Genomic DNA, 27953 nt, shown 5'->3' on the forward strand with positions numbered 1-27953 from the left:
CCCCCCCAGTGACCCATTCCTTTAACTACTGCCCCAGTTTCCAACTCTTGGGCTCCTCGTGCATCACCTTCTTACTGATGGTGCCTCCTCACCAACAGTCCTGGTTCCTCCAAGTTGCAACAGCAGAGATCTTAAATGTAACAGCAAAACAAAGCAGGGGATAAACATGTACTATGGGAGTTGTTGGAGCTGTGTTCCTCAGGGCTACAATTGCATGAAGAGCAAGCTGCAGCACAACTTGCAGCTAACATACAGCTTGGTCTGTTCCTCCACTAAGAGGGCACACAGATACACACAATTCTATAGATGTAAATCCAAGATACACATCTTACTGTGAAAGAAGCTGGCATTGAGTCTTTTGACATACCCTCACTAAAAAACTGATTCGGTTAACTTAAGGTGTGCTTTTAGACATATATTTGACAGCACACTGCTTTCTGGATCTCACGTGTGAACTGAGGTTTAAGTACAAAAACACAGCCAAAGCTATCCATTGCCCAACATTACTGAAACAGTGAAAACTGAATCCACATCTAAGCCGGGACTATACAGCACTCCTAGAATAGATGGAGAGAGCTTCAAGTGCAGTGAAAACGTACCCTAGCTATAAAATACCTTGTATTTACTTCTTAAAGAGCAGGGAAATAAAGTTTATGTATTGAAAACGAAAATAGATGGACCACCCTTCTACTCCAAATCGCACAGGATACCCACCCCTTCAGCTCTGAAGAGAGATGGTCGCACAACAAACCAGGTGGTACATTTGTCAGTCATATCATTTTCCAGAAGTTCAACCACAAAAATACAGGGCCCCCACGAGCACCAGCTACTGGAGGAGAAGGTCCCCCTTCCTGCCAGGCAACATCACCAGCCTTACCCATATTTAAGAGAACTCTCTGTGTGCACCTATGTAGCATGAATGATTCTTCACAGTGAATTTTCAAGACCTAACTTCAGTGGAAAAATAGTTGTGTTATCTTCAGGACATTGCAAGCCTAATGATTGCAGTGGAATTCCAGACATGAAAGCATGATATAGTTGCAGAACCAGAGGATCATTGGAAAAGAACTTATATTAATCTCTTTATTTTACATGTATTTGCCTGTAGGCCTTACCACATGAATTAGTCAGCAGTTGTGACTCAAAAAGCCATTATGTGAAAACTCTCAATGCTACGTATACAAGAACTGTATCACTGATCAGGAGAGGTTAATAATAGTTTTGTAATACCATTATTTAGCTATGTTGCTTGCACCAAAGTTCAATTCAAATCTAGCATGTGAATTTTTATATTTACTGTAAGAGCTTTCCATGTTCACCCTTGTTTCAGAGCCTCATTTATCATGTTTTGGCTTAACTGAAAGGTCTGTTAAAAAAAAATCTTGAGAAATCTTTTCAGTTCAGGAGAAGAAACCAATAGATCTCCCTCTTGTGGTCTTCTCTGTAAACAATCTTAACTACATTTGTGAGTGTCTAAAGTAGATTTTTCTATCAAATATCAACAGAAATTGCAAGTAATTTCACTCAATATATGAAGCTTTCTTCCTAGAAAGAATGAGAGAGATACTGTTTTCACTTCACTTTTTATCTACATGGTATTTTCTTGCAGAAAAACCAGAGATTTCAAAGGCAGAACTGTCTCCTGTATGCCACCACTTGAAAGGAAATGGAAAAAAAAATGTTACAGAATGAAGTAGATGAACAAACCTAACGATGGAGAAGATGTTAGATTTATATAGGTAAGCGCTGTCCAGATGAACATATAAACTGCCATTCTAACAAGTTCACACTTCAGTTTATACAATGCACATAATGATTTCTACCTTACAAGCCAATCTTACTCTTCAAAAACCATAGCAGATACGTAGGAACCCATGCTCACAACTTCCCATGTAATGACATTAACAAGTCTGACACAAACATAAAAAGAAATTTTGTGCCTTTATTGGAATGGTGTTAGGCTTTAAATACACCAATTTTGATAACCTGATTATTTGGTTTTAATTAGAAATGACACTACAGAACTGCAATACTGGTCCAAGTCTTGTCTTTTTTCTTTTTTTTCTTTTTTTTTTCTTTTTTTAAAGCAAGAGATAGAATGAAAATGCACCGAGTAATCAGAAAGCACTAGGCAGGCATCGGTTAATCCAAGATAGGAGCTTCTTAGTTCCAAAAGCACTCGTATTGTATGGAACCCAGGACTTAGATTGGCTGTGATTTGCAACAACTAGTTGCATGAATCATGATGACTTTTTTTTAAATTTATTTTTAAGATGGTCACTGGTAAATTCTTTTTTTTTTCCCCTCAAATATTACAGTTTCTTTAATCCGTATTTTTTTTTTCCTCAAAGTATAAAAAAGTAAGAAATATAAACAAACTCCAGCTTTGTACCCAGGAAAAGGTACAACTGAAGCATTAGAGAGCTGACTATCTATACACTGTCAAATCCCATCAAATCTTGGATAATTCATTAATATACAAAATATCAGGGCACAGAAAGAACTAAAATCCACTTTGTTACGCACAGGTTCAAATAATCAATCTAAAGAAAAAACGTGATCATTTTGGCTTTCCACTACATCCGCATGTTGAGACACTTATTAAAATAACCTTGTTTAATTGTGTTTGGTCTTTTCCTTATTGTCAAGTCATGTTTGTTATCTTAATACCGGCCATCAGACAAACAAGTAATCAGAAAGACTCCTCCCCACTTCCCTGCCCCTGACCCCTGCGAGGTCAGCTTTAAGACATAACTCCAAACACTGGGTTGTGACGACAGATGCTAGGACCAATTTCTTCATAATCTTTTTTGGTATGGCATACTTGGTAGAATTCAGGCTGCAAAGAGGAAGAGAAAAAAACGTCATTGGTGTTCACACCTCAGCTTAACAATACTAACATTTATATAGCAAATGGGAAGAGAGCCAAACTTCTAAGCCCCGAAATTAACCTCATTTGTCACATGGCCAAACAACAGTGCAAACAACATACTCCATCACAAACCCAAAATCACCTTCAAAAAAATAAGAATTACACAGAGAAGTGTAATTCAGCTTTCATTTGCTCTTTCAGATCTTTGAAGCCTAATGCAAAAGCTTAGGGGGAAATGGGTAATATTTGTTAACTCAAAAAATCATCAGAAAATCCCCAACTGCATTTATTATGAACTAAAGGAGAGATGAGAACTCCAAAAACACACACAGGGCTAAGACATATTCAGCTTTATAGCTAACTTACTGTGGAAGCCAGCATTGATCCTCCAAACCAAACGGCATATCTTTGCATATGGTGTGTAATGACTTGTACATCAATGGGCTTAGGCTGTAAAAGAAAAAAATGGAATGTATTTAAATATGTTTAATTCTTGGTGGTAGAAAAACAATCTTTTCGAAGGACTGTATATTCCAAGTTTGCCTCTCACAAATTATCATTTTCCTAAATGCTGGGTATGTAAATACACAATTATACTATCAGTTTTTCAGTTGTACAACCCTGACTAAGAACAAAGTGGTGATTTAGTAGCAAGAGCCATTTATGTTATCAGATATTAAAAGATACTTGCACTCATGCTGGTTTTCTTCTAAGAGCTCTGCTCTGGTTCCTCCTCTCTGATTATCCACCTTCAATTTTCTGCTTAATTTCCTCAGAGTACTGTTTTTTCAATTGCAAGAGAAGACCCATACTACTTACTCCTTTCAAAAAATTCTTTTTAGGAACATGTTTTTAAACTTGTCATTATTTTAACAACATATTCTTTACAGATCGATTAAAAAAAAAAATGTAGCCATGACCAATAAAATCACAGCTGTGCTCAGAACCACAACCTAAAGCCTGTCTTAGAAATGAGAACATGACTGGCGCTAGGAAACTGTATAACAAATTTCAGATTTGTCTACATGGCATATTACAAACTTCAAATAGTATTGGTTGAGCTTGTCTGGTTATTTCAATAATTAGAAATGAGAAAATTCCTTCATTCTTGCCTTAAAATAAAAAAAAACAAGAACAATTTTAACCTGCTAATGTCTTTTATGTATTCTGAGTTACCAGAAAAAAAAAATGCAAACACATCAGATCAGAGGTCAAAAGTATCAAGAACCCAAATTAAGAAGAGAGATGCTTGCTAAATGCACTGGCTACAAGAACTAACCTTCAGTCTGCCGCCACTAAGTTCTTCACTAAGTTTCAGTCTGGCATCAACAGTTCTTTTCAAGTCTCGCTGTAAACGGCGCCCGAAGTCCCTGAACATGGTTGAACCTCCAGAGAGGACAATATTCTGTTTAGAGTAAAAATAAATACATTAATTTTTAAGTTGTATTAAATGTTACTAAAAATATACATTCTCCAGCTTTATCCAGTTCTTAAATTTTATTTTTTTTCCTAATCTTTGTTGTTGGCTTTTTCTTTTAAATGAATTTACAAACATACAGGTGTGCTTTCACCCTGTTTTAAATTAACTAACACTTGAAACATGACAGAATATGAATTCTCGGAGAGTTTGTCTCATTAAAACAATCTGTAATTTAAAATCCATTTATATCTTAGCACACCTCACTTCTTTGGCTCAGATTTTGATTTCCTTTATTTCACTGACCTTATACAGAGGACGTCTAACATCAATGGGACAATTCTGAATAACTTCATCTACTACTTCTGAGATTGGTTGCGTGAAGTCAGGATTAGCAAACTACAATCAAGAATAAAAACAGACAAGTCAGCATGCAGAGCCACATACAGCAAAGAAAGGCTAAAAATTAGGGGAAAGAACAAACCATCCTGTTATACTGGGGCTGTAGTGAAAAAGCTAATGGACTAGATATATTAGCTGTATTTGTTGCCATTTTAAATGGTTTGAAAGAATATTAAACTTTAAGTATCTGTTTTGCCAGCTATTCTCCTATATAGTTTACATTAAACACAGCAGGTCAAAGAATACATGCCATTCCAGATCACAAGCACTGAAGAAAAACACCCTAACAGGAAAACACAACTTTTTGATAGAAAGGACTCAGTGCAAGGGTTAGCTTTATTCTTAAGTTTTCCTTACACTGGAACTGAGATTAATAATACTCAATATCTGGTATCTATTTAGAAACAAGGAGAAAATTTAAACTTGCATAAACATTTCAATAATTTACAAATACTATTTGTAGGATATCATCTAAAACGCACCCAGAATGAAGTAAAGACAATTCACATCAACTTACCTCAGGATGGAAAAATATCTCTGGCCCCAGGAATCTCTCATAGCCAACATCAATGGTAAATTCCTTCTTTGAGATAGCATTAATTCCAGTATACTGTTTAATCCACTTTGTACCATCTGTGTCATACTTGTTAAATTCTTTTACTAAGTCAGGGCAAACGTAACTAAAACGTTCCTGGAAAGTAAATATGTACAGTTCCAAGGTCATACAGTGTTTTCTGCTATTCTTTAGAAAAAGGCATACTTTCAGAAGTGTAGTAACTCTTTCTTAAAAGCTTTGAAATTGGCAAATACAGAATCTGCCTTAAAAACAGCTGAACAGACATCTACTGCACACAGTCTGATGATGGCTCTGCTAGTAGAGATAATTTCTGTGCAGCACTGAAAGCAGCACATCCTGCTGGGTTAAATTACTTCCCCCCCCCCCTATAATGTTGAGAAATGAGTTCTAAAATATACTGAAGAATGCCATAGAAACAATGCTAAAGCCTACTTGAAGCTGAGTATCTTTCAAGATAGCTTTGTACTATAAAAAAAAAAAGAACACATCAGTACTAAGCAGGAATAAGAGAGTAATTATAGCTCTTTACATTACATATCCCACTAAGAATACTTTCTACTAATATTACGATAATAATAATAAAGGAGGATGCTCAAGTGAAGATTGAAATCCTGGGCAAAAGAGAATATAATTCAATAACACATCTTAAAATGCATGTATTTACTGTTACGTAGGTATGTTTATACTCATTTAGACACAGCAATGTTAGGTGGAAGGAAATGATTTTAAGAGATTGTACTTTTAATAACTGCTATCAAACTCTACTCTAAAACAACCTTAACACTTGCGAAGTTCACACTACCTTCACTGCTTTAGCTGTTTCCAAGGATTGCTCAGGAGGAATTCCTACTTCTCGCTCCCTCAGCAGCTGCTGAATGAAGTATGTTATATCTCGCCCTGCAATTGGAATGTGTTTGATACAGCTGCCAATCACGTATCCTTCAGCCTGTAAATAAAATTAATTGGGAGAAAGACATTGATAAGCATTCCTTCCAACAAAGCTTAGAAAGGAGGGAGAGCCATAAAGTGTCAAGTCCTATTCACTACCTGTGATCACGAGATTGAAGCCTTTAATGGCTGGCTCTTAAATACCTGAAGCCCACTTCTCTAGAGGCCTTATATTACTCGGTAAAGTGTTTTGCTTTGCATTTTGTTCGTAATTATTAAAAGGTCAGAAGGAACAGAAAGGTCACTAACACATAAGACAGACAGATTGCTATACTCACTATTCCTTGGCCTTTATTTTCTCTTTAAAATGAGGGTACTCTTACCAAAAAGGTCAAGGAACCTTATACCATACAATATTACTTTAGAATAAGTGATGTGGCTCTACAGTCACAATACAATTCATGTGAACCAAGATTAATTTTCTGTGAGCAAGGAGAAAACGCATCATTTGAGCACATTAACTGAGATGGCTTATAGCATCAGACCGGCACAAACTCATCCATCAGTCTACCCTTACAAGACATACTCATCCTAGAGGACAATACTGGGACACTGAAGATATCCAACCTAAAAGCAGAAACCAAAAGCACTCAAAAAACTCCACAACACATGAAAAGTTGAACTTAAATTTGTACTGCTGTCAGTACAATCTTAAAAAAAAAAAAACAGCTAAACAAGCTTTGAAATCCCAATTGTTTTGTAAGCCTTATTAAAAACATGCCATCTCACACTTAGCCACTGCATTCCACCAAGATCAATAAGAAATTTCTACATTACAGCATAATTTTAATCACAATCGGAGCTATACTTAGTTAAAACAAATAAAAAACCATCTCAGGTTACTGTAGCATGATAAAGCTTTATAATTTTTACAGACTAAAATCTATACAATCTAACTTCACTTTTCTAACAAAAATGCTTCTGGTGCCCAGACTTACATTTACCTCCTCAACAAAAGATGGACATTGGAAATAAAAGATCACTATTGAATTTTAGATAAGTAGTTTTGTAAAAGGAAATACACACCTACCATAAGAATAATAATTTGTCAGTTAAGAAACTGCAAATATAAACGTTAAAGTAAATGGTCAGACCAATTTCTACTTTTGAAAGCAATATATTGGAACAGATACTCAACATTAACTAACCTTCGGTTTTTTTATTCAGGTAGGAAATGACACAGAGGGAGAAAAACTGTAAACAATAAAAAAAATGTTTGAGGGCAGATGTAACATTTTATTCTAAGCTGACAAAATTAAGCAGTGGCTTCCAAACTATTTGGGCTGACTATTGTAAAGAGCACATTGACTCTTATGAGCAAAAAGAGACTGCAAACATGATAAGGCAACGTAGATTGATTGATCATTTAGCACAGCCTTGCAAATTATCTTTCAGGATCAACCAATGGAAAAAAAAAAAAACCACATTCTGACAAGTTCAGAGTGGAGAAAAGTTCTTCCAAGAGCTCCTGTGGTACCAAATAGGCAACAAAAACCCACACCTACAGCCCTGGGAGCTATCTGATACTTCTCACGATTCCGAGCTATACAATAAGGCCGTACGAATGACTTCAGAGAAGCTGAAGGACAAACTGTCCTACTGTTAGGTTGTTTCCATAGCTTTTAAGTATACTTACCACAGGAATGACATGAGTGACACCATCACCACTGTCTATAACTGTGCCAGTCAGTGTCCGTTCTCCTACTTGTCTTGACGTCCAAGATGCAGCTAAGGCAAGGACAGCCTTGTAAAAGAGAACACAAAATATGATTCTTAGTAAAAACACTGCACTGCAGATGTCACAGCTTCTGACATCGCCTTCTGATAAGCCCCAGCTAATGAGCATTCCGGGTATTTGAAAATGATTTATTTTACATTAAATAGTACTTTCTTCATCTTATCTCCAAGTTACAAATTTCCAGTTCAAGTGTGATTCTTGGCTGTTCTACAGGTTATGAACAAATATCTCCCAGAACTACGTTGCCCTTTCAAATCTAAAATCCACTGGAACAAAATAAGTGCCTGCTTAGGACAGCTTGAAGTATTTTAACATGTGTTTCAACAGGAAAAACCTTTGTCTGAAATCTTGTTTACCAAACAAGTTCCATTAGTATGCTTTCAATTTTTTCCCCCGTTGACGGAAACTTCCTCTTAACAGTTGCTAATGAAAAGTATTTGAAATTCTCTTGTGGTAACTTACGGCATGGAAAACTGATTTTGTAATGTGTGCACACAATAGCTTTCAAACAAAAAAAAAAAGACTGCAGAAGCATAGCTTTTGCCTTCTGATGCTTTTTAAGCACGTCCAATATAAAGACCTTTTTTGCTACTTCATCTTGAAAGGGACACAGCATTTAGCCTACTACCATAGTTGTGGTGGGTTTCCTTTAAGGTGCAGCCAGATTTTATATTGTGTCTAGCTCTATAGCTAGAACTGAGTAACATACCTAGATAAATATCCAGCAGTGGAAATGGTGACCAAAAGCACATAACAACGCTCCAAGAGTCACTCAAGATTTTAAATAGCTCTGCTCTTACCTGAACAGCAATATATAGTCCTGGAACATTGAAAGACTCAAACATGATTTCAGCAGTATATTCTCTATTTTCTGGAGTATTTAATGGAGGTTCAGTCTATGAAATGAAGAAAAGACATCTTACTTGCATTCAGATTAAACTTTTAAACTTCTCTCAAAAATCACCTAGAGCTAAATTTTGAAAGATGAGTAATTCAAGAACAGCATGTAAAAATAGTCAAGTGCAAAGGGTGTTATTAAATGCAAATGGTGTAATGAAGAAAATCAGAGAAACACCCATGGCACGAACAGAATTATTGCAAGTCACACTGTAAAAGCACTATGATTTGAATGCAAACAAAAAAGCAGAAATGAGAAACATTAATTACTGTTTAAGAATTTACATCAGTGGTCCCATTTGTGGCTTGGTCAGCTCATTATAACACATGCTTTCACGAAGAATCAAAGACTATAAACCTGAACATGTCTAATGCTAGGTTTTAGTACGGAAATTACAGATATTGAAGAAAACCAGGAATTCACTGAAGAAAAAAAGCTATTTTTCTTCAAGAGGCAATGATTATAAAACAAAAGTTTTTTATCATCTATTGTAGAAATGTGCTTAATAGAGCAACTTATAACAGCACACAGTGCTATAACATACTACACATTTTGTAAGACTTCAATGCATACTACCAACCCTCTCCTCTAAAATAGCATTTTGAATACTACCAGAGAATATTTGAGGAAAAGCATCTATCTTTTGTTGCATCAGCCACACAAGGGTAAAGACGGGAGGGAGTCAGACTCCTCATAAAGGTGGTACAACAAGAGATCATGGAAACCAACAGCAACATGGGAAATTCTAATTACTTATTAGGAGGGAAAAAAAGGCAGTGTGAGGGTTGGCGAAGTAGTGAGAGAAGAGCCCACATGTTATGGCAACTCAACCCCTGGAGATACTCAAAGTTTGGATGAACAGCCCTGAGCAACTAGATCTAATTATATCTGCTTCAAGGGTACAGTTGTATTAGAGTTACTAAAACAAGCACGACCACTGCACTCAATTCCAAACTTGTGTTATAAAATTCAAACTTAAAGATACTGTTATTTCAATGGCTTTAAACAAAATGCTAAGGAACAGAAGAGGCTTCAGAATGTCTGACCTCAATTCAAAGCTGATATGCCTGTGTATCACAATCAATCCTTCTGAATTTCATAAAGAAATGAGATAAAAATTCACCCTAGATACACTATCCAGGTGGCAGTACTATAAAAACAAAATTCTTGCAATTACATGAAGTCAAAACATAGAGCTACTCAAATGGAAGCACCACTGCTGGGTTCAGTGGATAAATAATAAGAGGAAGGGGACAGAGGTGCATTGGTGTGAAAATTAAGGAGGGAAAGAAAGCTTGCAGTTGAGACTCACTGGCTTTTAGCATTTTCAGAAAGTTAAAGAAATGTGAATGTGATAAGCCAAGCTAGGAAGTTTCATGTAATTATGTTTCCTTTATTTTTTCAAGATAAGCACATTCATATTTGAGAATTATTCCATAAATCAGCACAAAATTCTTGTCAAATACTACTTCACAGGCACAACATAATTTTACCTACCAAAAGAAAATAATGGTCCTCGGGTTCTGCTCTTAAATACTTAAAGATTACTTGCTCCATAAACCTTTCCATCAGGTCCCAGTCTTCAACTATACCATGGCGGATGGGCCACTGTTACAGAACAATAGCAAAATGTAACTGGAAATAAACTTAAAAAACAATGTTTTCAATTGCATTAGATGTATTCTATCAACACCTAAAAACCTTGCATTAGGTTATCCCTATCCCAACCTGACATCTATTTGAAATTCATCTTGAAAAAAACAATGTTAAGTGTTTCTCAGTACAACAGAATGGTGGTACCAGGAACAGTGGTATGAGAATAAACCTTAGGATCCCCCTAGGCCAGTATCCTGATTCTGATGTGGCTGATCGAACACCTCAAGGAACAAGAAAGAATCTTCTATCTCCTCCTAACACTCTCACAGCCACCCTTCACTTCAGAAGAAATACACTGTTAGGAAATACTGTGTTCCCCCCTGTCCTCCCCCCCCCGCCCCAGTTCCCACAGATTCTTGAACGTCAGCAAAACTGATTTAATATCAAACACAATAGTTTATAAGAAAATAAGATAACAATTCAAAAAGCATTTACAAGCTTTTTACTGTATGATTGGTGATTTCTCAGAGTATTGGAAAAATCTAAACATCCCTCAGTACCTTGGTTGCGTAAGTTGGTTTTTCTATTGCTTCATCTCCAATAAAGAAGTCTAAATCATCAACACCTTTCAAAACCCTTCGTTGTGCTTGATCAACCACTTTTGCTGATTCTTTGATAGCAATACCTTTAACAAAGAAAACAAATGATATTTTAGATTATACATCCAGCACTGGGAAAAACAGGAACCTTAATACTGTGAAATAGGAAAATACTGCAGTTATATTCATCCTTTGGTTCTGGCATAAACACAGAAAAGCTGATACACTAATAATTAGTACTATAAATCTCTTTCATTTCAAGGAATAACTGGCAAAAGTTAAGAGAGCATCTTGGTAATTTATCCTTCCATGATGATTACTCATTATAAATAAAAAAACAAATACAGCTAAGGCTAAACATGGGACCCAGGGAAGATGGATCAATGATGAGATACCGCAAGAACACAGATGTTCTTTTCTCTCCTCTTTTACATCAGCTCCCAGACCACTGGGGTCACAGTGCCAGCAAAACCTATTGTATTTTTTCCAAGTCTTAAAATACAAGTGGGAAATTTGCAAAAATAAGAACCAAGCATCAATATCAGCCCCTATTAAAAGTTGTCATCTGAAAACTCTCTCAAAGGCAGAACTATTTCAATCCTCACCTTCACCTAAGTGCTGTTTGATCAGAACCAAGCCAAGCTCACAGAGCCTGGGGTCACACACAGCTACAGGATCTGGAAACGTAGCATGTGAGGCTAATGCACCCAAGTGTGCTGGGAGGCCACATTCTTCTCCCCTTTCCTCCCTTCTGTGCAGCAACAGAAGAGCTGTGCAGCCAGTGAAACTGAAGTGTTGCAGAAAACTGAACAACATATAACAAAAAGCATTATTTTGAGCTCTCCAGGAGTAAAACTGCATCATACCACAACTTCTGTAGCAACTCACAGGAGAGGAGAGGAAGCAGAGGGTGAGAGCCAAAAAGGAGAGGGGAAGGTAAGAAGAAGAAGCTGAAGTTGTGCAGAAGGAGATGTTGCAAGGCCAGTGTTTGCTGCAAGCTAAAACAGCATCTTGCCAAATATTTTTCAGGGCTTGCAGACTTGGGGACAGCTTTGCTGTCCAGATGTACGCTATCTTTGTGTAGTTTCAAGTAAATCATCAGCACTTGCCACAGCATTCTAAAAGCTTTCACATCCCACTGGCTTCACCCTGCTACAGCCTGAGAGATCTCAATACACAGCTGGTCAGTGCTGGTTATGGAAGTCAGAAGTGAGAAGAAGTAAGTTACCAGAATTGAGAACTACAGCATGAAAACACAAACAGGAACATAAATCTTGCTTTAACGGTGCTGAAGGTAGGCAGCACTCCCACATTATTGCAGGGCCTTTGGCACTGGTTGGTTTGGCACAAGAATATGAATATTCAGGAAAAAAAAATATTTTGTGTTTAACTACTATTCCCCCCTTTTTAATATAAAGAAAGTCATCTGACGCCAATTATCATAGGTAATTTCAAATTTATAATAAATTTGGAGAACTCCTGGCTTATTGAAAGTTGACTATTTTAACACAGGTCAGGACAACAGGATGAGGTGAAAGAAAAATCAAACAAGACAAATGATCTGCTAGATCTTAAAAGCAGACAGCAATGAAAACACTGAAGAAGTTTCTCCAAAGAACTGAACCACTGTATTCTCATTTAGTTCACTTTCTATGCAAGCATTTGTCACCTCTACAGAAGCGTATTCAGAATTAAGCCAAGACCACAATACAAAAGGGTGAGATAAAACTTTGTTAAGACCAGGAGCAAGTAAGATAAGCAGCAAGTGAGCAAGGGAGAAGGAATGCTGCTCTGACTGGTTCCACAGCAGTTTTTAAGAAAAAAAAAAGCTGATAAACGAAAATGACCACATGGCCATTCCTGGAAATCAAAGTAGAAACCAAAACACAATTGTGGATAATATTAAGAAAACATACAACATCAAAGCACTTTGAAAAGATCCAGCATTTTGTAGCATTTGAAGTTAATTGCTGTTAGACTCTATTTTCAATTTCTCTCATGTGGAGAAAATCTTTCGGTGAAAAATCACTTTTGGAAGCATGTTTTGTACCCACCCAGAGAGCCTGAACTACCAGAAGTTCTTTTCTGAACTGATTGCGCTTAAGTGCTGTTACTTCCAGCTCCTTTCCTGTTGTATTTACAAGGAAAATTAGGTGCACTGATTATTTCTTTTTACCAGGATGTAATACTTGAGTACTTTGGCTGAGATGAACGATGACAAAATGCCAAGCAGTGTAGAAGGTCAATAGGTGAAGCATTTCTAAAGAAAACTGATTGAGCTTCACTCTCCAGACTGGAGCCGCATCCCTTCAATTGGCAGAAGCATTTCAGAAGATAGAGAACGAGTAAATAAGCAGTTTTATATAAAATAAGTAAAATCACTTTTAAAACTGTAAAACATAATGAATTAAGTAGCACAGCTGTGGTACTGAGATATACCTGGAAAGTGTAACAGCTAAAACCTTAGAGATTAAAACATTGGTGTTTTGTTATTATTTTTCCCTGGTTATGATCACCCAATTCTGATCCACCAGCAGAGGAAGAACCTGCTAACAACAAATACAGCCATGCTACTGTTCCACATTTGAAGTCAACTTCTCAGAGACTGCAATCATATTAGTATGCTATTTTAATGAATGTATCTTCCTAAATTGAGAATCGGTTGCAAAAAGCAACAGGTCTGAAAAGACCTCCAAGCGATGACAGATGACAATTTGGCTCACTTTTAACTGCTCTTCTGCATGGCAGGGGCCATTGCAAACATTCTAAACAAGAATCACTGTAAACTGTTAAGTGTAACATCAGTATTTAGATACAAGTAACAAATACTTACAGGAAGGAATAATGAACTGTGGCTCAGTGTTACCGGCATATCCGAGCTTCGTATACCTGATAAGACAAGAAAAGCTTCGGTTATAATATGTAATACTACAAATAAAGATCACTCTTAAAAAAAGAAGGGAAAATTGATCATTTTAACGTGGAAAGAGAGGTGTGTTCACTGAAAACCTCTTTGAGAGGTAAAGCAATGCATACTATTACAGAACACTGCTGAGCTCTACTCAAGTGGAACTGCACTACTAAACACCAAGTATATCAATGCTTAGGAGCAAAATTGAACACTGAAGTGTTTGTTCCTGCCTGCTCAGCCATCAGCAGCTCCATAGCATATTTCCATACAATTAGCATGAGCTGTAGAAGTATTGTTGCAGCTGTCAATTACAGGGGAAAACCCCCCCTTGCCCATGGCCTGCCAGCCAGGTGTAGGGCAGGACTGGCACCACTCACACCCAGAGAGCAAGAGGAAAACAGCTACAGACCTCTACCCACTGCGTTTCCAGAATGCACTATGATAAATGATATATGTATCCATAACCAAATATGAAAAGGGACAAGATTACCAACCATAAAAAAAAAAAAATCAACCACCAAGGACTACAAAACTCACAGTACCAAACCTATCCAGCTGCTGGAAACATTACAAAGCAAAACACACATTGAATTTGAGCGACAGTTTGCACAGAAGTTTGACACAGACCTAACAGAGACTGCAGTTTCTTTATACTGATGGGTAGTTGCACCAACTGCATCAATGCTGTCAGCAAAAGCAAGGGGCACTACAGCAGTACCTCTACACTTCTCAGCAATGGAATACAAACCCGGCAGACCTTAGGCAACACAGAGCAGCAGTAACTTTAATAGCCCAGAAATCTGTGTCAACAACACAACAAAACACTAGGCAACAGCTATAGTAACAGGTTGGGCTTCTCCAGGCTAGAGGAGCTTCACAGGTTGCTCACATGTTCCCAAACACCTACACAGTTTCTACTGCTGACAGTAACTGCACGCATCAGCGCAGGGCCAGAAGCGCTATCCTAAAGAAAGGACCAGGTGCTTATACAGGACCTCATCTAAAATGAAAAGCACTTTCAAGAGAAACATTTTAAAAACTATGAAAACCGTCTTCTCCGTGACCTGCTAACCAGTTATAGAATCATAGAATATCCCATGTTGGATGGGACCCAATAAGGACCACTGAGTTCAGTCCTGCAAAAACAGTTGGGTGTTGAATTGACCAACAGTAACTCGTACTGAACAAGGAAAGGCAAAATAAAATACTTAATGGAAGTGAGTTAAACACCAAGAAGAAATATACACTTCATGCAGAGATCAGCATTATGTATTGCACATGCCTGAACTTGGGATAGGAAACTCACCCTTTGCAGACAAGTAATCTGAAAACCATTTTTACAACTTGTCTTAGCCATCCCGTTCCTAAAGGAAATCTCAAGTAAGAATTCCATAGTCTGACGCCTCTATAACCAGTCAATGCAGAACAAAGCTTTCAGATCTGATAGAAAACGAAGGCCAGCAAATACTGACTCATTCCCCCCACCTTGCCATGCAAACCAGGAACTGCAGCACACAGGCTTTTAAAGCTAATCCTGCAGAGGAACTTTGGACCCTGAAGGCTACATAGGCCTCCCACTGAATCAGAAGTGCCTTCAGAAGCAACAAAGTTTCACTGTTGTGCTGTTAAATTCCATCTTTGAAGGCAAAGAAAAGCTGATCTGTTGCAGGTAACATACTGTTTGGTTGCTTGTGGTGTTGGAAACCTCCCAGTGTACACACATCCAGCAAGCCGAAAACAGTCAAGCTGCATTTTTAAATAAAAAGACTGTATTCAGACATAAAATCAGCACATCTAAAAATACTATGGCCTACTCAGCAGAAAAAAAAAACAGTCTTCCGACACATGGAAAAAAGTTTCCCATTTTTAGACTTCCAAATAAGGAGAAAAAACACAAAGAAGAAAACCGCATGGATTCTGGTGTCTGAATAATAAAGCATTAGTGCAGCAGCTCTCCAATGTAGCTCCCGGTGCAATGGTTCACATTTCCAGTACATCACGGCTCCCTTGCCAGGCTATTCTCTGCAGCAAGATGTCAGCATCACCTACCACAGGTCAGGGCAGTAACCCAGCCTGACCTTCCCCTCTGCCACCTGAGGCCTTTCCCTGCCTGCAGTGATTGGTGCCACTGGGCTCTGTGCAGTGCCAGGGCTGCCATGAACAGAGTAACGCACCAAGTGAACAACGAGCTTCAGCATCACATAACCACGTCCACACCTACTCAAGTTTCAATGAGGCTAGAAAAAAAGAGTTTAAAAACGTATAGAAGTGAATACAAATCCTCAGCTTTCCAAATGTATACTCTAGTAAAAGCTTTCTTGAACTTACTTGTGCAAAAGGGAGCACTGCTCAGATAGATCTGATCTATTCTACCGTTCCCATTTGAAGTAAACTGTTTTTAAATCATACAGAAAAAGAAGCAGTACCTTGGGCAGGCTGGATTTTACAATATATGACTTCCACAAAGCAGCTCACATACAGCAGCATGTGTCTGAGTAATGGATGATTCACAGGGGAACAAGGCACACCCTGTCTTATACTGAAGAAATGCTGATATTAGGATTGATAAGGCAGAACCAACAGGGGATCACATTTCCCAGCAAGTCACAGCTTTGCTTGTTGCTGCATGCACCAGAAGCACCTTCCACAGAGGAAGGCAGACAGGCGGTCACAAGACATAACTCAGTTTTTCAATGCTGAATTGGAGGCACTGAAGCAGTAGAAGAGGAAAGCACTGTGCAGCCTCATAGAGAATACAAGTTAGCCATGCAGGTTTATATTAAAGTCTGCAGCAGAACTGATTAACAAAATCCCCAAGGTGAAAGCTTGCATCCAACCTCCACTGTAAAGATGGTTTCCTTTCTGACCATTTCTCTATCTGAAGTGCTTCTGTAGACATACAGAACACATTTTTGTGGGGGGGAATATTCACCCCACAAAAAGGGGAAGCTAATGAAGGCTCCTCCACACTTTGCTAATCTGCAGCTCACAATCAACGCAGGAGCATCTGTACAGTGCCACCCACCTGAGACTCACAGCCTGGAATTAGGAAGGAGTCCCGTGCTGATCTGCACAAGATTGCTGAAGGGGCAGACACCGTGCTCCTCACAAAGCTCCCTGCTGCACCAATGTGATCTGTCTCATTCTGGCTCTCTCACCTAGAATGGACATTTCTAAGGCTGTGACATGAAAGTGGAAAGTTCACTTGAATGTTACTTACCTATCAGTCACGCAGATAACTTTAAAGTTGAAAGGAAACAGCACTTAGAGCAAAAGCTTCAAGTAAAAATGTCATTAAAAAGCCTCTTGTCTGCAAGCCACAAACCATGACCATGTGCCTTCTCTCCATTTCTTTCCAGTCCGCAATAAACGTCATTCTGCATACATCAACCCAAATTAAACACCCTAATTCTAGCACAACTGCAGTTGGAACAAAAGGCTGAGGAACTGGGGGATGACTGTTTGCTGGATAACGTATCTGTTCTGCACTCTGAGAAGTACACGAAGCACAGCAGCCCAACAGAAGCCATATCCTACTGATTTTGCAGACAGCCCTGTGCCCAAACACAGATAGCCAAGTGCAGGCAGACAGGAGGTACAGTCAGAGCTCTGATCTCTCCTCAATGGATGCTTAATGATTATATTCCAGCATGGTACAGACAATGCATACCTCAGGGACACGTTAATTTCTGCAAGATGCAACCCATGTGAATTCTGCAAATGCTACTGTGCCTATGGGAGTAGCAGTGATCACTGCACATCACCCGGTGCGCAGGACCACATCCCAGCCATATAAAAAAAACACGCTGAGTACTTTAAAAGAAGCCATCCCCCTATAATATTTGAAACTCAATATAGATAATGAAGTTCATGAGTTTCAGGACTGGGATTAAACTGAATTACTTTTCTCCAGTTTAAAGTGAGATGCTCAAGACCCACAAACATCGATGCACTCCAGGGCTCCCGGTGTCCTTCCTGGCCAATTCCCACTGACGCCAGCAGCTTCTCTGATCCCTGGGCTGATCTCAGTCTCACTCCCAGCACCAAGGCTACTTCATGGATCCAACCCCAGGAACATAACTGAAAAAATCAGCTGCATGGGATCATTTCTTGGAACAACCGAGAACGAAGAAAAGCTCCCAGCCAACAGGGGCTCAGTTATGTAAAACAGGGAGCAGTGAACAATAATATCAAGTCTGTTGCCTTTACACATGAACTGCTTTCACTAGCACAGCCTGCTGATCTTCTACTTAAAACCCAGGCTAATAAAGACGATGCAGTTCTAAAAACACACACACATACACGTGCTATGTTTTCGAAAGGAAATGAAATAAATGGCCAAAGTGCCAAGTTTTTACCAAAAAGGAAAGGGATTCTGCCTGTCACTCTGCAGCTCCTTACAGTCTGCCCATGCAACCCAGCGAGCTGCTGCCACCGGGTAACTGTGAGAATCGTGTGGGGTCCCACTCTGCTGAAGCAGGAGTGCTGCACATAAAACAAAACAACCAAGGGTAACAATTTCAGCAAAAAAACCTAAATATCCTTTCCTGTTATAACTGGTACATTGTCACCATTTATAAGCTTTTAGCTGCCTTGTGTCTTTTGATAAAAAGCTGACTTCAAAAAACAAAAAACTTTTCCAAGGATGAACCCTTAGCTTTTATACACAACGCCTCACCTGACTGAAAAGCCTTAACAAGCCCTTGCAGTTTTATTTGTTGCTTTTCTTCTTTCATCCAGCTCAAAATCCAGATGAGACTGAAAAACCTGGGAAGCAATTATTTCCTGAGCCCCCATGGAGAGAAATGACAGGAAATATACAGTGAAGCAGAGGAAAACCATCCTGCCCCTTTAAGAAGCTCCAGCACCAGGTGCAAATTGCTTAAGCAGCAGCAGATCACCAGCAGTCCCTGAAGGAACCGATTATATTAGGAAAATGGGACTTGCATTAATAAATTAGTTGACTATCTCTTTTCAAGTGTCCTTGGTAAAACACGAGATAGCAAAAGTCTTTGCATTGAGTCATGCCCTTCACACCACTTTGTATCTTTAGTGAATACAGATCATCTTTCACACATCACAGCTTCACTTTTTTTAATAGCAACTGCTTAGATGAAGTCTTAAAACATCCGCTGGTCAGATGTTTTACAGAATCAATAGTGAAAGCTGAAGAATTAGCTCTACAAATGGAAAAACACAAGATTAGAAACCCTCTTACAATCTTACATCCTGTTAAGGTGCAGATGAGACACCATGGGGTGGTAAGGAGGGATATTTCCAAGACAGCAGGTGTCCCAAAAATGAAAAAAATAAAGGTTAACATCTTGGCACACCTGGGTAATGACAAAAAATACTGTTTTTTTTTTTATTAGCAGCTACATCTACAACTCAAAGTAAAGACACCACTGCCATAGCTGTGAAACGTAGTTTGATAAAGACCACAAAATCACAGCCACACACATACAAACAGAACCCTCAAGTTGCCCAGGAGGAGCACGAAGGCAGCAGCAGCAGCACCTACTACAGGACATGCAGTGCAAGTTCACGTGCATTTTAAAACTCTCACCTGGAAAATCCTATTAGCAACAGTCTGGAGAGGTGACAGCACTGCCACTCTGTACTGTTCCTAGCTTTACTAACATTTGGGCAGAACAGAAGAGAACCTATTTCCAGATTTGTTCCATGTTTACTTGCATCAGTAATCTAAATAAAAACCCACCAACCACACTGAGAGCTTGACTGCAGAAGTTCTCCTCTCCTCATGTAAACAGCACGATGCATTTATTGTGAGGAACTCCATGCTATGATTGAGTCATGAAAAGCATACCTGAAAACCAGCCCGTATTTAAACCTTTAAGACCAACAAACCGAAGCTTGGGCACTGATGGTAACAGCTCAGAGTGCAGTCCCAGTTGATTTTATTTGTGTTTGTACTATCCAATGCAGATTTCAATGCTAACACGTCCTTCAGAGTTAGACTTTGCTTTGAATACATTTTCTTCAAAGTGAGAGGAGCAAAAGGCCTTGGATATTATCTTTGTATAATGAAAGCGGTTTGTGCTGGCAACAGCAGAATGCTCTCTTTTTCCTTACTGCTTCCTTTGAGACCTTTCCACTAAATCATTTTAACAAGCATCTTAACAGTGCCTCTGTGTTACACCACACCCACACAACACAAACTGATATTGCTGGGTTTTTTTTTTTTAGTAAATTTGTTTTTAATTTGTATGTAATTTCTGAGCGCTTTTGACAGCCTGATTACTCCACGTGAAGTGTCCAAATAATGCAGAAACAATGCCCCAAGTTCAGAAGTCATCACAGCTAATCCATCACGCTGTAAATTTATTACGAGGAGGAGACTGACTTGGCAGTTTTCTGCATCATTTGCTCAAAATAAGCCAAATACTGCAGACATTAAAAAAAAGAGAACAGATCAGCTATATATAATTTTCAACAGCTGAAACATGTAGGATCAGTTCAATCAAACACAATTTCCAAGTACACAAATCTTTGTGCCTGAAGACACTTCTCCCCAGCACCTCCCAGCAGCAGGCCTGTGCACACAGAATGGGCAAAACATTGAAGCCATAACGCAGAGAGTGCCACTACTTACAGAAACCTGAGCAATTGTGATGTTCTTCCCAGCAAACACAATGCAGTAGCTAAAATCAAAGAGTTATTTCAGATTGAAAGAGAGAGAGATGATCATTTGTCCAGCCCTGAATCAATAGGCATTCTGCTGTCATCCCAATCACACCAGCCAAACCTCAGCAGCGTTATGCTGAAACCCAGCAGGCCAACAAGTCACAGCAAGGAGCTGAGGAGCCCACAGCAAGCCCTGTGAGATATTATGGGCCCAGAAAACTGCCCACCACCCCCCAGCAGGTAGCCAGGTGTTTGATATCAAGAATACAATTGCATTAAAATACCAGTGTGCATATGCATCATGTTATACCACGTTTACTTCAAATGGCTTTGAATTAGAAACAGTTGTCTTGGAGAAAGATGTGCCCTACTAAGCTGCAGACAAAAATACATCACTGAATTTTGGTTTAATAAAAGAAGCAGGGCTCATTTAGTGAGATCACACACATTCTCAAGTCTGCAAATATGCAAGCAGTCAGACTGTGAAAGTTCTTGCAGATGATAAACAGCATGAGGAAACCTACAGCAAGTCATGACAAAAAAAAAAGTGAATATTGAAAAGATTGATGAGATGCTGCATCGACTAAATTATTACCATTTGGATCCATTCATTGGTAGCAGGATATAACTGGAATAGAGCATTAGCAGACAACCTCCCGGCTGCAGGCAGCGGTGCCAAACACACCCGGCTCACAGCTGCAGCCACTGGCAGCAATCACATGAGAATAATAAAGAGAAAAGAAGCCCTGAGGAGGGGGAGAAAAAAAAGAAATCCAAGTTTACCCAGAGTTTTCCTATGTCTAGGCTTAAAAACGCAAGCTCATGCTCAGAACAAGATGATGAAAAATGAATCCTACCCTACAGAATATCAGTAGATGAAATAATGACTTTTCATATAGGATATAATCCTCCCCGGCAACCAATTGGTTTAAAAGAAGTTAAGGAAATATATCAGCAGAACACCTGGAAATGACAGCACTCTCATAAGTGCCCGTATCAGAGTTATTTTAACCACAAGTTTGCATTCAAAGCTGTATTTTTAAGGGTCTACTCAGTGATATCCCTTAAATCTGTACACCAACATATATCCACTTTAGTCCAACAACTACAAAGATTTCCTTTATCTAAGCAAAGCAAAAGAACAAAAAATTCATTTATCATTACAATTTTATTTAGATTGCCTTCGGATTTAACTTTCTTCATTCAGATCCTCAAATGAAGAATGCCCAAGATTGAAGCATCACAAAAAATAGTCAGAAATCCAAGCCTTTTTACACTGCCTAAAGAAAGTCTGCCGTGATGTTTCAACACTTTGTTTCATCACGCTGAAATTGTCAGTTGCATAAACTAAAAGAGCAACTGCAAAGCATCTTGTATGTGCCTATACTATAACACAGGAGATGGATTACTACTCAGGAACTAGTACAGTATTTCTGAACTCACTGAAACAGTGTTTTTTCAGCAATTCAGATGCTCAAGCTTGCATCACATTCACGCAGCCAACGTGCTTTCTGGGCAAAGTGTCCAGCCAAGGTAACAGCCAACAACCAAGCAACAAGGAGAGCGCCTGCCCTGTGCCACCCACCCCTCCCTCAGGCCTTTCATCACCACCAGGGCCACGCTGCAGTCCTGCTTATTGTGCAAGCTTCCCACACACACAGCTAGGAGCCGGGCTGCACATCAAGGGGGCTCACTTATCATTAAATTCAGCCCATGGATGCAAAGTAGTTTTGCCCTCCACTCAGAAGTGTTTCCCTCCACCCCACCTCTTGTCTTTTTCTTTTTTATTTTTTAAATACCAAGCTTAAGTGGGAAGAAAAGCAGGATCAGAAAGACAGAAGGGTATCATGAATCTTAGATGGCTTCTGACATGCATTCAGATAACATGTAAACTGATGCAGTGTAATGGAATTCCTATATAGTGAAAAAAGTATAAAGGAGACAATCTGTAGGTAGAGAATATACATTTCAAACCCAATTCCAGTATTTCCTGATTATATTGCACATTCTGTGTGTTTATAGCATAACATGGATGGTGACATACTGGATTAAGAGACAACAGAGGTCACCATGGATCCACAGAACCCATTTGCAATTATTTAAAACAGTTTTTTTTTTTTTAAACCACAGAATTCAATCCACCATAACACCTTTTTTCATACTAAGGATGAAGCATTTCCTCCTCCCTCCCCGACCACTCATTCGCTGGCAAGCAAAAGATGTTCTTAAAATCCTGGAAGCCTATTTTTCCATCTTCCATTAAGGAATGACTTTATTCATGCTTTCCGTTCTGAAAAATGACTTCTGGGATGACACAAAGTAGAGAAAATCATCCCAAAAGAGAATGCTTTCATGAACACTGGAACCCCTGAAAGGTCAGGACAAGACATCTAATGGAAATGTTAACTGTTAGGATACCATAGTGCTGAAACTATATATAAAATAGGAGTTAGGATTTGAAAATCTGTAGAAACAGCCCATGTTTTAACGTTTGGAAAGGAAAGTCTTTTCAAGGCCTGACATAAGATAAAGTTTAAGGAAATTTACGTCAAGTATCTAAGATGTTAAAATGTAGGCTATTCCTTCCCTTTACCTTTATTTTATAGCACTGGATTTCTCACCTCGTAATTGCTGCCTATTGAAAATCTAATAATCTTCACGGATTTCACGCAGTGACACTACCAGGTCAAAACCAAAAAGAGAAATAGAGCAGCACTGTCTCGTCTTAATTTTTCCCTTTAGAAAGCACTCAACCAATAAAACTTTGCTCTACTTAAGAGTATGAGGATACACAGGTGTTGCATGGAGATTAACCGGAGAAGTAACTGCTCTGCTGCACACATCCTCAAGGAACTCACAAAGACACAGCTCCACCATCTCTCAGGTATCATACACTGCAGATCAGCCTTCCTTCATCTGTAGGAAAGCTGGTTACAGGAACTCCCCAGGAAACTCTCAGGGAGACGATTATCTCCCCAGAAAAGTTGGTAGCTTCAAGACAACTTGGAAATGCTGAGCAGCCTCCATCTCCCAGGCTCTCAGCTGGCTTCGAGGGCCTGAAGTACTCCCTGTGTGAACAGCATAGCGTGGCTTCCTCAAATCAGCTCTGAAACCTTCAATTCTCCCTTAGCGCGCAGGAAAGAAAAGGAAGAAAAAACAACACAGTCATTTCTGTAGCCTGAATAATGGAAGTAAAGCAGGGACCTGCTTGGTGTGTCAGAGGAGACACCAGAAAGCAACTGCAAAAGATATTTCCCACACAATCACATAAACCCATTTACTCAAAGGACTAACATATACAACCATGCCTACAAAACAAGTTCTGGGGTACGTTAGAAAAAAAGCTACTCACTGACAGCACACAAGTATGGGTTGGGAATGGATCCACCTGAGAGCTACAACTGCACGAAGCCTGAGGAAAGTGGAAGGTTTAGTACAGAAAATACAAATGCTTCCCTACAAATTGCTTTCACTGCTAAAATTAAGTTCTCATGTTGGACCCACCATAGGTTACACAGCCACTTACTTCAGTGCAACTGTAGAGCTATTAATTTGAACACCTGCAATTAGCTGCCACCCAGATGAGCTAATTCAGTGTTACACGAGTTCATACCAAGAAAAAGATAAGTTCACAACACTTACAGAAAGACAGCTAAAGCCTAGATGTCAGCCTAATCAAGCTCAGTTCTGAAGTGGCGTAGGAAGAGCTTTTAATCACGATTTTCAGGCTGTTCTGTGCTCACCCATAGAGACTTCAAGAATGATTGAAACACACAAAAATACAGAGTAGGAGACTCCAGCCTAAGAGGCTTTTCCTTTCTTTGATGCATTGTTCATGTACCTTATGGATATAAATCCATATATATATATTTCAGTTTAAAATGTACATAATCCCTATCCGCACACACACTAAATGTGCAATATAATGCATAGCATCATCATAACAATCTACCAGTGTTTGAAACTGAGAACTGGAATTTTGGACATCTGAAACACAGGTGATGCTTCCCAGCTCACTGCTGAGGAGGCAGGGTGCCTGCACTTCGGGGACAGAAGGGAAAGAAAGGAATTCACAACAGCCAAATTAAATCACATTCAGTATTAACACGGACAACGGCTTCCTGACAGTAACATCTACAACCCTGTGTTACAGCTGCAATATACTTAAAACTAAGCCAGGGAACTCTATTAATTATAAAAATAAATAACCATTTCTAACAACTGCTTTGAACTAATTGAGCTCTTCTGATACGTCATTTCCACATCTGTAACCTCATTATGTAATTAAGGAGAAGCAGCTTCAAATAAGTAGGTTTTCTCAGGCAGCAATCAGGTATTTACCTGCTCTTACTAGGCACTCATTACCTTGTTTTCTAGATAGCAGGTTTGGTCAAGCAAAGAATGCACAGGAACTCGTGAAGAATGCACCTCTCTAAATAACCAATGTAACACTGGAAGAATTATTGCTGCACTCATAATCTGACTGCCATACCACTGCCTTCACCCATTTGCCAGCTCCAGCTGCATGACATGCACCTGGACTATCCCTAAAACATTTGACTAACTGTTAAAACATCAGACAACAGGTCTGGGTTACCCATTACCAATGCTCTCTCCATAACCCTTTCTGTGCTTTGTTCCCTTCGTGCTTTGTAAGGGCTTCTTAACACATGGCTAATCTGTGCAGGCTGATGCTGAGAAGCACAAGTGAACCACCTGCCCCCTCTCTCACCCTTCTCCTTCCCCTTGACGTTAGCTGGCAAAAAAAGAAAACACAACAACCACTCACATCAAACTGCACCCAGCTGAACCTGTGCCTACATGCAGGAAGATGTGCTCTCCAAAACATCCTGTAATTATTGGAAAACTTGGGCACAAACTCTTGCCAGCTCTTTCAACAGCTCCTTTCAACCTTTTTGTATTGGTTACACTTTCTACATCTCTCCTTTTGTTTTCAGGATCTCTAACTCGTCTTGCCTACCAAAATCAAAGAGAGAGACAATGCCATAGCTGAGACCTCAGCTGATCTGCACAGAGCACATTTACATAGTTACCTTGCTTATACACACAAAGTGAGATGGGGGAGGGAGGGGTGCACCAGAAGATGAAAGTAAAGAAGGAGGGAGGGTTGCACTGGAAGATGCACTCAGCACAATTATGCTACCACATCCTATTTCACTACTAGTGCTATTTCACTACATCCTTTTTCATACTTGTTTCCCCTTTGTCTCAGGCATTAGATTTTTCCTCCGTTCATTTTGTTAATTCACCACTTCACACCTTTATCTGTTGCAACTGGAGAATTCTAACATGCCAAATTCTCTGGCAGTTTCCAAAATTTAAAGTCTCTGTCCACCATTCTGTGGAACAGAACTTCAAGAAAGAGGAACCTCGCGCTATGAAATGCATCAGAAACAGAAGTCGGGAGAGCAGAACTGTTTGTGCCATTTTCAAAGCAACACAGACTGACAGTAAGACAGCACATCAGAGAGATCTCTGAAGAACAAAATAAATAGGATAGAACAGTAGGGAGATTTGGACAGCAGCATATAAGAGAACATTAGAGCAGGCCCTGCACAATGAAGTTGACTAATGGTGCACTTACGTACTTTCTCCAGGAAGATTTGTTCTTACCACTCAGGTCCCTAGGTATGCTTCTCATATCAAGAAGACAGTGCGGTTTCTTGCACAGCTGAATTCTACTGTGCTGCTTCTGGCTAGCATCACTAGAAGCTCTGATCAAATTGCCTGACTCTAGCAATTACAATCTCTACTTTCAACCCTCCCCACCATGCCCACTAACCATGTCACTCAGCAGCAAATCTCCATAGCTCTTGGCTCCATCACGTCCCAGGGCAGCCTGTTCCAGTTTATTATCACTCTTTCTGAGAAGAGACTTGCTAATATCCAACCTGAACCTCCACTGGCAGAACTTGAGGCTGTCACATCTCATTCTATTGCTCATTACCTGGGAAAAGAGGCCAGGCCATCATATTACACCTGTATGCTTCCAGTACATGCAACCACATGCTCTCATTCCTGCTGTGTTTATCCCACAAAGTTTAAGGGTTTTGCTCTTGCTCTAACTACAAATAGGACTTCTCCACACAAACATTAAACAAATAGACATTACAGACATACACAGCTGCTCTTCTTGCAAGAGACTTACTAATATCCTAAACCAAATGGATTCTCTGGAACAGAAGACAAGGATGTGCTTTCAGTTTCAGATGAGCACATCCTTTCTGAAGCGTATTGCTAATATCTACCCCTAGGCTGCATTCACCCAGGAACTTCCCCCATTACTTGCAGGAAGACTGACGAGAACCAAAACAGAAAGACAAGTTTCAGAACCACCAGCGCTAGCCAAAGAGGAAGAGCTGGGCCCATAACACCGGTACTTCTCCTCCCAATAAGAACCCAACCTTCGCCAAGGGCTCAAACGAAACATTCTATCCATGTAACCACACTGCAGAGAGCGGCTGCCGCGTGGTTTTCACTTCCTGAGCGCTGCTGCGAGCAGCCCAGTGACCCCCGGCAGCACCCAGGCCGTGCTGCAGCTCCGCAGGGCACCCAGCACACAGCGCATGGCTGGAGGGGCCGAACCCCCGGGGCTCCCTCCCCAAAGGGCCGTGCTTCACGCAGCACATCGCCGGCATCCCGTCCTCTTCACCTTTTGGCGCGCTGCTAAATAAAAAGAAGAGTTTCTAAAACGGATTTGCTTCAGGTTTGACACTGAAAACTGCCTTATAAGGTATAAAAGCCTGAAAGCAGGAAGAGGCTTTGACAAAACTAAGGAAGTTCCTCTGCGCTTGCTCACTGGCGGGGGAGGGGTTCTTTTTTTTCTTTCCCCTTCCACTGAGAGAAGTAGCATAGAATAAATGACATGAGCCGCACACCCAGAAAATCACGGCCACGAGCGCGCGGCCGGGCGGCAGAGCTCCGAGCACCGCGCTCCGCAGGAGCGCCGCCCGCCCTCTGCGGGGCTCCCTCAGCGCCCGGCACCGCGCCCTCAGCGCCGCGGGCAGCGGGCACGGCCCCCGCGGCCTCCCGGGCTGCGCGCCGGGGCCTCCCCTCCGCCAGCGGATGGGGTGAGGGGAGACGGCAGCGCGCTACTACCCCGCCCGGCCCGGCCCTCCCGTGCCGCCGCACGCCCCCCGCCGCCATCTCCGGCGGCAGCGGCCCCTCCCCGCCGGCACCGAGCTGTCAGCGGCGCTCACCCCGTGCCGCAGTCCACCACACAGGCCGGAAGCCGCCCTGCCATGCTCCTCGGTAGCGACGGTGCTGGGGACGGCGGGCAGCCCTCGGCGCGCTCCGGCTTCGCTCGGCTCCGGCTCAGGGGGCGAGGGC

General features: G+C 40.3%; 1 protein-coding gene across 3 annotated transcripts; it reads right to left on the minus strand.

Moving 5' to 3' along the window:
- Positions 1 to 1922: 1922 nt before the first annotated feature.
- On the minus strand, positions 1923 to 27953 carry ACTR3 (ARP3 actin related protein 3 homolog). Of its 3 annotated transcripts, XM_046943377.1 has the most exons (13): positions 27277 to 27781; positions 26407 to 26571; positions 13881 to 13936; positions 11009 to 11133; positions 10350 to 10460; positions 8755 to 8850; positions 7853 to 7960; positions 6071 to 6214; positions 5209 to 5382; positions 4596 to 4688; positions 4152 to 4277; positions 3239 to 3322; positions 1923 to 2839 (listed from the first exon to the last, which is right to left on the minus strand). In XM_046943377.1, the coding sequence occupies exons 5-13, from the start codon at positions 10419 to 10421 to the stop codon at positions 2744 to 2746; spliced, it is 993 nt and encodes a 330-aa protein (XP_046799333.1). In that variant the 5' UTR covers positions 10422 to 10460; positions 11009 to 11133; positions 13881 to 13936; positions 26407 to 26571; positions 27277 to 27781; the 3' UTR covers positions 1923 to 2743. The 3 variants fall into 3 exon arrangements, with proteins under 3 accessions (XP_046799333.1, NP_989638.1, XP_046799332.1); NM_204307.2 differs by lacking the exons at positions 26407 to 26571; positions 27277 to 27781 and adding an exon at positions 27824 to 27953; XM_046943376.1 differs by having other exon boundaries at positions 26407 to 27781.

Source organism: Gallus gallus, chromosome 7 (assembly GCF_016699485.2).
Source record: "Gallus gallus isolate bGalGal1 chromosome 7, bGalGal1.mat.broiler.GRCg7b, whole genome shotgun sequence".
NCBI lineage: Eukaryota > Metazoa > Chordata > Aves > Galliformes > Phasianidae > Gallus > Gallus gallus.

Coding starts and splice junctions, on each gene's coding strand:
- ACTR3 (NM_204307.2), bottom strand. CDS start 27,867: ATGGCAGGGCGGCTTCCGGCCTGTGTGGTGGACTGCGGCACGGG. Junction 11,134..13,880: donor ACAGTTCATTATTCCTTCCT/GTAAGTATTTGT, acceptor TCTTTGTTAAAG/GTATTGCTATCAAAGAATCA. Junction 4,278..4,595: donor TTAGACGTCCTCTGTATAAG/GTCAGTGAAATA, acceptor TACTCTAAACAG/AATATTGTCCTCTCTGGAGG.